This window comes from Cloeon dipterum, chromosome 3, assembly GCF_949628265.1.
Source record: "Cloeon dipterum chromosome 3, ieCloDipt1.1, whole genome shotgun sequence".
Classification (NCBI taxonomy): domain Eukaryota; kingdom Metazoa; phylum Arthropoda; class Insecta; order Ephemeroptera; family Baetidae; genus Cloeon; species Cloeon dipterum.
The window spans coordinates 518422-529411 of NC_088788.1; the positions used below are offsets into that span (position 1 = coordinate 518422).

Consider the following 10990-nt stretch of genomic DNA (forward strand, 5'->3'; position numbering starts at 1 on the left):
CTAGCACTCACGATTCACAGTGTAATTGGCCTTGATTAATATAAATCGTAATAAACAAAAGAAAAATGTGTTTTTAAGTATAGAAGTGATTCAGAAAGAGACAATAATGTTTAAAAAATTAAGTAATAACAGAGAAAGCGTTTTTAAATAAAGGAAAATAATTAAAAATTACAGATTAATTTAAGTTGTCATCAATACAAAAATTGAGAAACTCTGAAATTAAAAATATTTTTAAACTGTTGTTTCCCATATTTCCCAGAAATTTTTAATACCAGACGTTCATCAAGGGAAACGTATTTTTTATTAATTTAAAATAGTTTCAGGGTGACCACTAAATTAAATCATGAGATTAATTAATTTACAGACGATTTTAACAGCCTATCAATAATCAAAGCTCACATTTTCCAAATTTAAAATGATCAAAAAGGTAAATCCGAGTAAATAAAACGAGCAATAATTTGGGTTTGATTTTTTCAATGGTTTAACAGCATGATGGCATACATAAATGATTAATGATCAATCAAATAATTGATAAATATAGACGGTAGCATATTAATTAATTAATTAACATTACTGACAAGGCTTCTTCATCGTAATTCACGTCGTGGCGGTGAGTAGAAATTAATTTCCTCGCTGCTTGAATTAATTAAATAAGTCATGCCATATCGCTTAAGAAGGTAATATGAGTTGCGTAAGTGTTGAATGCACTCGTGAAAATCACCCCACCTCGAGAAAAGGTAAATAATCTTAAGAGAATATCTACACAACCAGAAAACAAAATCGCGCCTGTGTCGAAATACAAAACATCGATCGATTGCATTTCTTATGCACTCTATATAATGGATTTTTTTCTTTTCTTTTGTTTTATTCCTTGACCAAGCATGTGTGTGTGATAACTGTACCTTTTTACTTTATTTCGATATAATTACTCTTGGATACCGACATATTAATGATCAAATCGTCCAGCATGAGGGCGTAATATAATTTACATCTATGCGCAGCGAAAAGCGTCACATTCACTCGTCAACAAAAGACCGTTTACCATTATTTATAGTCTTCATCACAAACAAAAATTTCGACAAATTAACCGCTAGAAAAGAATCGGCGCAGTGGCTTTTGTACAAAATAAAAAAAGGAAGGGATCGAGACACTGCGAAGGTGCTAAGTACACTGGGGGTTCCAATTTTTAAGACACAATAAATTCAAAAATCAAAATTAAATTTGTCCTAAATCGGCTGGGAAAGAGGCAAAATAAAATATGTATAATATTTTTACACATTCTCTCGCTATGCTGGTTTCGATTTGGAGGTCTAGTATATGCATTTTTCTAATTATGTAGCTTGCAAATTATTTATTGGGCCAGCCGCTCAAGTTTTCAAGTTTTAAACTCTGCACGCACAATCGGGTAATAATAATAATTATAAATTTATTTATCTACGCTCGGGTGATATCATTGACGGAGGAGGAAACTCATTCTCACCTGCAGACACAATCAACATTGTTAACAATGCAGTCTAGAAACGAATTATTTTTTTCTTTTCTTAAAGAGAACAAAACAGACCGGTTCACAGCAATGTTTCAGCAGAAGAGTGCTAGTTAGTTATAGTGTTTGAATTAGTTATATATCATCGTGTATGTCGAAATTACTCTCGTTATTGTCTTTTACAGGGTCACTTGCTGTTTTCAATGTACTGGTACACTTCACCCTCGGTGCAGTCACAACCAACCGACAGGGGTGAAGGCACTTTCTCGATCACCTCCCACAACTCGCGCATCGGCGTGCAGATGCGGCACGTCGGCTCGCAGAACTTCCACCCAGAGATTATTTGTCGGTATGAGTAGCAGCAGACCACCTCGCATTTCTCCAGCAGGCTGCACGTCCGCAGGTGCAGCAGCACGTCTTTGGCAGCCTCGCAGCCCAAGTACTGCCAACAAAACGCACACAAAATTGGACATTTTTATCTATCTAATAGGACTGTTTACCTCACTTATCTATTTACTTAGAACAAAATCAACAAAAATTTTTTAGATGGCTGTCTGTTCGGCCTAATTCATGAACATGACTGATTCTTAAATTTACGAAAAATGAAAAGAATCTGAGAGTTATGAGAAATTGGCGAATTTATTTCACGCTTTCTCACGTTTCGCGCCAGAAGGCGAGAAAAAGTCGGGTCACTTGATGCAACGATTGGTCACGCCCACTTTTTCAGTCTCAACAAGAATTCGTGGTAGCTGTTGGTAGCGCTAAAATTGCGCATAGCTCAATAAACACCATCATTCTCAGTCAAATTCTTTTACTGGATCTTTTAATGTGCGTGAAACCGAAATGTTTAGCGTCGAAACAGCCGAAATCGGCAGCCGAAGAGGGGGGCGTAACCGAGGGAATACAATATGGCAGCGCACAACGCCCCCTATGACCAGCAGAGAGCGAACTCTTACCTATTTGGTTCCCTCGGTTACGCCCCCCTCTTCCGCGACTGATTTCGGCTGTTTCGACGACGAACATTTCGGTTTCACGCACATTAAAAAATCGGCCTGAAAATCTAGTATTTTTAATACCAAAACCCCGGTGCAAAAAGGCGAAGGAAACATCCCTACGCTACCAAGAATTTTTGTTGTCATGCGACTGAAAAAGTGGGCGTGACCGGATAATTCTTTCCTACCTACATGTATACAGCATTAGAAATGAATTTGCCGATTTCTCAGAATCTATTTCTTTTAGTTTTTTGTCCTGACATGGTGTTCAAATGCATATCATCAACTTCCCATTTGTATCGACGACATTTTTTTGCCCTGCAAAGCGCTTTAAGAGATCGCGCAAGGGCATTTTTTGACATCACTTTAACTCAGGGCAGAAAAAAAATAATATACTCACGGCACAGCAGGAACCATAGAGTTTGCGGTAAGAAACGTCGTCTTCCTTCTCCTCACTAATGCAGAGAAAGACGGCCAGCAGGGTGCGCATTTTCCTGATCAACGAGCGCATTTCGTGCTCTTTGGTGCTGCTGTCGACACTCGACGCGGAGCACGCCTCCTGCTGCTGCTCGAAGCGAGCTGCGAAGAAAATGCTGGCACTCACTTGCTGCACGCGTCGGCAACCGAATTGGGCATACCTTGGGCGAGGGGCGTGCACAGCGGGCACTCGCTGATGTTGTTGCAGCACATGTTCCAGTGCAGACTCAGCTCCCGGATCGTGATGCAAACCGCGGCGCACTTGACGTTCGTGCAGTCGCACACGTGGGTCCACAAAGTCTTCATCTCTCTGCACAGCTCCACTTCGCACTGCAACATTTAACCGTAATCAGGCAATTTGTCTAAACAACTGTCCAGCGAGGCAGAAATCCAGAAATTGACCAAAATAGACCAAAATAATAGCGACGGCGCGGCAAAACAACAAAAAACACATTCAGGGTCTCAGGTTGCACAACCTGACGATTATTAGTGACAGGTAATGGTTAATAATCGTCGCTAAGAATAGAAAAATTGCTCGAAATGAGTGAAAACGCATGAAAAACCGGCCTGGGATCGGATCTCAGGTCGCTGTACCCTGTAAAAGGTCGTTAAGGTACCCCAGGTCGAAGCCTCATCCAAGACCTGTCCGATGAGGGGTTGCGATTGACGGTCGGAGCAAAGGTCGAATTTAAACAAAAGTAAAACCATTTTTAGAAAATTTCGGCTTTTTCGTAAATTGGGCAGCAAAAAATTCGTAAAAATTCGAAAAATGGTCCAATTTCTAAAAACCGCACACTGGCGGACGTGCCTCACCAAGATGCGTTGATTGGTACCAGAATCAGCACCGTCCGGACAGTTAGACCCCGTCTAAGCACCGAAATATTTTGAAAAATCATTAAAATTCAGCCTGGGAATAGATCTCAGGTTGGGGTACCCTGAAAAAGGTCGTTAGAGTACCCCAGGTCGAAGCGCCGTCCAAGATCTGTCGGACGAGGGATCGTGGTAATTGATCGGACAAACGGCCAAATTTAAACAAAAATTAAACCGTTTTTTAAGAGCTTCGGCTTTTTTTGTAAAATGAGCGGAAAAAAATTCGTCAAAATTCGAAAAATGGGCCGATTTTGAAAAATCGCACATGGGCGGACGTGCCGATCAAAGGGGCGTCGATTGGTACAAACATCCGCGCCGTCTGGCTCATAGGACCCCCCCAAAAAATTTGAAATGTCACTAATTACGTTTTTTCAACTTAAAAATTTTTAATTCGGCTCCTATGGGTCGTACGACGGAAAACCAAGGTTTTTCAGACTCGCCGTGAAATTCTGCGTATGTAAAACCCAATTTCCGCCCCCGCCTACCCCTGTAGCCACCAATGGCTCCAAAACCAGGGGTGAAATGAAGATTCAATTCAATATTTTTTTTTAATTCGCCTTTTTGCATCTATTGCTCTGTTTTTGCGCCAAATTCGATTTGAGTGAAGAATAAAAAGGTAAAAAAAAACAAATGTGAAAGTCTGTCATTTACAAGCATTATTTTTGAATTTATTTATTTATTTACCAAATGCGGAGTGGTGCACTCGTGCACGTGAAGCAGGAGCTCGAGCTTTTGCTGCATGTTGAGCTGCATGATGCAGTCGTAGGCGTGGAGGTCGTGCAGCTTGAGCGTGTGCTCGTCCTCGGCCTGCTGCTGCTTGTCGTGCAGGTGCTGCTGTCTGCGCTGCAGGATGCCGGCGTAGTGCATCACGTGCAGCGAACGCTTGCTCGACAACTGCTTCTGGGCCAGTTGGGCGTACTGCTTGTTCAGACTCACGCTCAGGTCTCCTGCGATCACAGTTAGCTACAGTGGCGGAATGTCTTTTAAAAAAAAAACACAAGGCGAACCTGTCATGAGGGAGAGAAGGTCCTCGTCGGGAATGTGACAGTCGGAGAAGACAGGGGCCGGCACCTTGTCGATGTCCTTCCAGATGCAGCGCACGGTGCTGCACACGCTGCAGTACTCTTGGCAAAACTCCCAGCCGCAAATCACCTGCCTCGCGCTGTAGCAGCAAGCCACCAGGCAGTCTTCGCCTTTTCGGCAAATCCTCAGGTGATTGAGCACGTCCTGCATTGGCTGACAAGTCACGTTCTGCAAATTAGATATTCATAAACGGATTAGTTGAATGCAAGTCCAATTCTAAAGAAAATTGCATGTTTATCAATTGAAAAAGTATTAATGTAAAAGCGATCGAGTCGCCATAACGTCTACTATTTTTATTTTTTTGTTTGTTTGTTAAATAACTGTCTAAAACCGATTTCATAAAATTTTTGCATTGACAAGAGAACTAAAAAGGCAAAAATAAATAGATGCAAAGTTTGTTTGCATAAGCCCGGGAGACACTAGCCGCAAAAAACGATTTATTCCCATGCGCAGCCTTGCCTAAAAAATGAAATCATTTTAAAACTACATTCAAGGTGTATTTACAATTATCAGGGCATTAAACTATCCATTTAAAACCTGATTGCTATAGAAAGAAAATAAAAAGACAAAATAGAGTCATTGCGAACTGTTATAGTGATTGTTCACGAAATTTAGTTTTCAAAAATACAATTATCTCTGGTTTTCACTTTTGTCCGTGTTGCTATCAGAAACAGTCGATTAAATGCCAAGTTTGGGAGGAATTTATTTTTAAAATACCCAGTCAAGCAGTGAAATCAGTTGCCGACTCGTAAAGGGCTTTAAAAAAAGTCACGGACAATTAAAAATTCCTAATTTACCATGAAAAGCGAAAAACACTATTTAAAAAACGCAACTTAACTTATCTTTTTGTAAATGACTAAAATACCCGACCCTTTCCACGTGAAAGACAATGGAAATTTAATTTTGTTGTGAAGAATAGATTAAGATATCAAAATAGGTCGTTGCTATCTGCAATTGTCGGTGGTTTATTCACCTCACACTTCATTCGGCTCCATTTAAATATCATTAAATCTATTTTAATTATGATTTAATTAATTAAAAAAAATCGTGCTTATTTCATGGTCACTAGGGCTGCAAAATTAAGCTTCCAATCGTTGCAGGAACAAAAAATGAGCACAGGCTAAGCCTTAAAATTTTTATTCATCCGTATTCAGTCAAAATAATTGTTTTATGTTTAAATAATTTTAAGAAAGTTTATTTTTAACACTTTTCCTCCCTAACACGTTCTGGTAAGATTACAAGACACTTTAAAAAAAAATAAAATGAAGCGTCAGGTATGATTAAAAAGGGTTATTCAAGAAAAAAAATATCACTTTCGGGTTTTAAAACTTTTTTTGAAGTTAAAACGGTAAAATGTTGGTGAATTTTTCGTAATTTTCCTTGAAAATGACGAAAATGTTCGAGTTTAACCAAAAATAATGTAAGATTTTTCAGAAAAAAGTCACTCCTAAAAATCACTGTTATTTCACGTCTTTCCCACTTTTCCGAGCCGATAATGATTGAATTTTTAAATTACCTTGCAGCAGTCTTCGACGTCAAGCTGAGCGCCCTTGTTGCCCTTGCACCTGACAGTGGTCCTGATGAGGAACAGGGTGTACACAAGACGCTTGACGTTATTAATCGCCACTGAAATGGCGGCCAACTCTTCCTCGGGACTCTCCTCGACGTCCGAGCCGTCCGACAGAGTCCACACTTTGGATTTTGCCTGCCTCCGCGCCTGCATGTCGTTCTTCGGCCTGGTGGGCGTGAGCGCCTGCGGCAGCAGTTCCGGTTCTTTCGAGTTGGCCTCGGCGAAGCTGAGGGAGCCGACCTGAGCGGGCGCCGGAGGCGACGGGCTCTTGGGCTGCGGCTCCTCCTGCTCGGCCTCTTTCAGCTTGCTTTGCTCCTCGCCCTCGGACTCGATGTCTTCGTCGTCCTCGTCGTCTTCCTCCTCCGGGGTTTGGGCTCTTTTTTGGTTCGATTTCTGCCCGCGACCTGCAGACTTGCGACCAGACTTTTTGCCTTGCTTCCGGTTAAACCCCTGCGGCCTCTTTTTCGATTTCCCTTTGTGCTTCTTCCGCACCGTCACAGGCATCTCTTTCACCTCAATCTGTTGAAAATGATTGGTCACATGCTGATTAATTTTAAATAAATATTAATTACCTTTTCATCGCAAGACTTCACTCCGGTTCCATCATTGCAACAGGCGGTTTCGCCAGCGTGGGACTCGTTCTCTTCCTCGGCAGCCTGCTTCGGAGAGGAGAAAATTGTGCTGCTTGGGCTTGGCGGGTCCAGAATCGGCACCGCGTTCGAACTCGGCGGCTGCTGTCTCTGCGGCAGTCGGCGGCGTGCTAATGGAAGTGAAAGAGTTAATTTTAATTATTATAAAAAAAGAACCGAACACCCCGAACGAAATTCCAACTGCGCGTCGTTTAGAAAACAAGGAAATTTAGTTGGGGAAATTTGCAACACTTTCAGACTAGCGGTTTTGTCGCTAAACCGCTAAATCTAAATTTGAAATGGGTTTCTAACAGGAATTCCCCTTTTTTCCGAATAATCAAGGATTTTAGAAGCTTTAAATTTTTATAGAAAATTTGATTTAAAAAAATTCAGGGATGCATTAATTTGCTTACCACTCGTTTTTTTCACCACTAATTTTAATTATTTTTTTAAACGCTGGTCTTTTGCAACCCTGAAAAATGGCAGCTTTGCGCAAAGAAACTCATCCGATTTAAAAGTTTTATGAATCAGCATTTCACGACGAGTTCAAAATACGCAAATTCATCGTTTCCGGAAAATTTCGGATTTTCCAGGAGATCTTTGGGAAATCGCGAGCAGCACGATAACGGCTTTCACGCTAATGTTTTTATTTATCCATGAGATGTTAATCAAGACCCTTGCTAGATTTTGGAATTCGTGAAAAAATTCCGCGATTTGTTCCTTTCGCATAAAGTTTCGTTAAAATTTTAAAGGAATTTTCCGGAAGTGGTATAGATGCTTAAAAATTTTACTCTGGATGAAAAAGATTGCAAATTTCATCAGCTTTAATAATCTGTGGATATTTTTTCTCTCGGACCCATTAGTGCCGAGCTGCAAGGCCGATCTCGGACCCAATATGAAAACTGACAATTTAGGTCTGGATTTTATAAACTAAATTTTTCCCTGCTCAGCACGCCATTTTGTGCCCAGAAACTAAATTCCATGATTTTTTTGATGAGATTTATGACATTCGAATTCAAAATGCGGTCCTTGGGGAGTTTCGGCAGATTATTAATTAAAAACTTAAAATAAATCTGAGAAATCTCGAGTTTCTAACTTCACCATAAGTCTTTGCGGAAAATTTCACTCTGGAAACATGTGCAGCACAGCATTTTTGGCCGTCACCCCCTAATTGTCACCAAAAACACGTTCCGAACAAAAAGCAGGCCTCGGAATCGGAATAAGCGCCAAATTTCGGTAAAAACTTTTAAAATTGGCATTTTTGGACGCAGTGACGAAATCGCTTGTGAAAAATTCACCAAAAATACTTTCTAAGCAATGCGTTACTTTTTAACGTTGAAAGTGAGCCGCGCCTGTATGATTCAGGTACAAACCTTTGAGGTTTTTCCTAGTCTGCCTCTCTTTGACCGGCGTGCAGAGGGGACACTCGCGGTCCTCCTCGACGTAACAAGTGGTCCAGTGGCTGATGATGTCTGCAAGTCTATCACACAAAGGAATCGGACACTCTGCCTCGTCGCAGCGCTGCATGTGGCTCCACACATACTTCATCTCACTGCACAGCGGAACTATACACTGTCCGAGCCGATGAATTAATTTAAAATGGTGGAAGCAAGTGAAGCGAAGCGAAACTTACGTCAGTCGATTCTTTTCTTTGGCACTGCGTGGAAATGTGGAGGAGCAAGTCGAGTCTTTGCTGAGCGCGCAATTTCAACAACTCGTCCAGTCTAGGGTCGTATTTGGGCAGCTGAGGTTCTTCCGGCGAGGACGAGATGTCTCGCTCGTCTTCGTCGTCCTCGTCCGTCTCCTCTTCTTCGCAGTCATCTTTATAAAAAAAATTAAATCAGCGGGAATTAGTTGCCAAACGCAAGCTACCTTCGTTGGTTAAGATGGGTTTGTCAGGCTGCTGCCCTTTGCTTTTAGTCCTCGAAGCTTCCAGCCTGACGGCGAATTTCAAAAAATAGGAAAATAGGTGAGCAAGACTAATATCATCCAGGGTGATTAATTTTTTGCTAGTTCTGTTCGTCCGGCCTCCGGGCAAAGCGTACAGTTTCCTTTTGATTTCCACTTTCGTTGCTGGGTCTTTGCCCTTCTTCACCTCGCCACTCCCAATCCTTTGGGATCCTGAGGAATTCGATAATTAAATTAGCACGCCTTTCGACAGGTTAGGTATTTTTTAACACTCAATTTTCGCCAATTTCTTGCCTAGAAATTAATCATTTCTAATTTTCCTCTCTGAAAATCTAAAAATTGCGATTGGAGTGGTAATAATTTTTAACTCGAGGGCATCAGCAAAGAATTTCCTGCAAGAAACTGGCAAAAAACGGTTTTACGACTGTTTTAATTTTTTTTAAATTCGGGTTTTTCGATTTTGGACTCACCAATGCTACAGAAGAGGAGCGGCTCCGACTTGAAGAGGAAGCCGTCCGTGTTATTTCTTAGTCCATTGAGCAGGTCAGTGGTAAGGTTGCCCGCGTAGATGATCCTGAGCGAGTCGCCGACTTCCTGGCTCTTGGCCAGACTAATCCACAGCCGAAGTCGAGTCAAAACGTCGATCACCTCTTTGGGGTCAGGAACCTCTCCCGTTTCGGTGGCCCACACCGGCTCGTAAGCGAGGACCAAGTTTGTCCACTTGGACACCCGCGCGGTCAGCACGGACGCCTGGCCGTAGAGGAGCAGCTCTCTTTGCGCCGCCTCCCTGTCCTGCTTCGACTCGCCGATGCACGCGATCACTTTAAAGCCACAATCTAGGGCATTGCTGATCTTCTCAGCCACCCCCTGCGGAACAATTTGGAAAAAAATTTGTCAACTGCGTAACACTCAAATCATCGGTTCATCGAACAACAGTTGTTAGTTGTTGTTTTTAAAGCAAATTTTGCTGTCGACTGATAACAATTTTCAATCACCTGATCACTAGTCCTGTAGACCTTCCAGTCTATGCCGATGTCGACAGTCATGATGCCTATTTCACCTCCTGCAAAGTCAACACAAAAGCCACGTTAATCGAGATTAAACGAGCAAATGGTGAAAATCACAAAAAATCAGGCCGGATTATGCACGAAAACAAGCGCCCCTGTGTGCGTTTCGTAGACAATCGATAAACGCATGTCGAGAAAAAGTGTCTAAAAACTTTCTAGCGAGCGTGTGCATGCACTCTTGCTTCTCTTTCCTTCCATAACCCACTTTCGACGTCACGAAACCCAAACTCGGGCCGAACCGCAAATTTCAGCCTCAAAGCAAATTGCGACACGGAGCGGAACCAGAACGCCACTGGATTTGTCGATTATGATCGGATTTGGGGACAAATAAATGCGTGTGAATCACAGACTGTTCGCGAGACGAGCACGTAATGGAGACGTATGCAAATTTGGCGAAGGAAACGTCCGTTTGGACGGGGCCAGGCGGCCGAATCCAAGTCAATCGGCCGAGAGAGCGTCGCCAGGGATCGGCTCGACACGCACCGCCGACGGATTGCCGACGATTCGTCGCGCAAATTTTGTTTCGTAATATTCTTAACGAGCACGAAACGACACAGCAAGAGATCCCATGGGCGGGGTTTGATGCCACTTTGAGCCGCGATTTAACCTGCAAAACGCTGATTTAACAGCTTTGGCGTGGAAAATCCTTCAAGATCGTATATTCGAGAACGGAATGAAGGCGAGCGGAGCGCGATTTGCGTAGTAAATTACGGCGAAAATGGGCAAGAAAGTTACCTGGGCATCAGCTGTCACCATAAGAGGCCATACAGAGCGGCCGACCATTATGGAAAACTGTTTCCGCAACCGGTTCTCGGCCAAACGGTAAATCACGGTGTGTTCGCGATTTTACTTGCCACAATCAAAAGCCAAAATTGTTTTTCTCCCGCTAATTAAAAAAAAATTTGCGAGAT

At 42.3% G+C, this 10990-nt stretch overlaps 1 protein-coding gene across 1 annotated transcript; it reads right to left on the reverse strand.

Moving 5' to 3' along the window:
• Nucleotides 1–457: 457 nt before the first annotated feature.
• On the reverse strand, nucleotides 458–10968 carry LOC135938315 (uncharacterized). Its single transcript, XM_065481928.1, has 13 exons — nucleotides 10815–10968; nucleotides 10008–10075; nucleotides 9483–9879; nucleotides 8977–9225; nucleotides 8738–8925; nucleotides 8478–8676; nucleotides 7048–7235; nucleotides 6422–6994; nucleotides 4830–5073; nucleotides 4507–4769; nucleotides 3114–3282; nucleotides 2876–3054; nucleotides 458–1925 (listed from the first exon to the last, which is right to left on the reverse strand). The coding sequence occupies exons 2-13, from the start codon at nucleotides 10056–10058 to the stop codon at nucleotides 1671–1673; spliced, it is 2955 nt and encodes a 984-aa protein (XP_065338000.1). The 5' UTR covers nucleotides 10059–10075; nucleotides 10815–10968; the 3' UTR covers nucleotides 458–1670.
• Nucleotides 10969–10990: the final 22 nt, after the last annotated feature.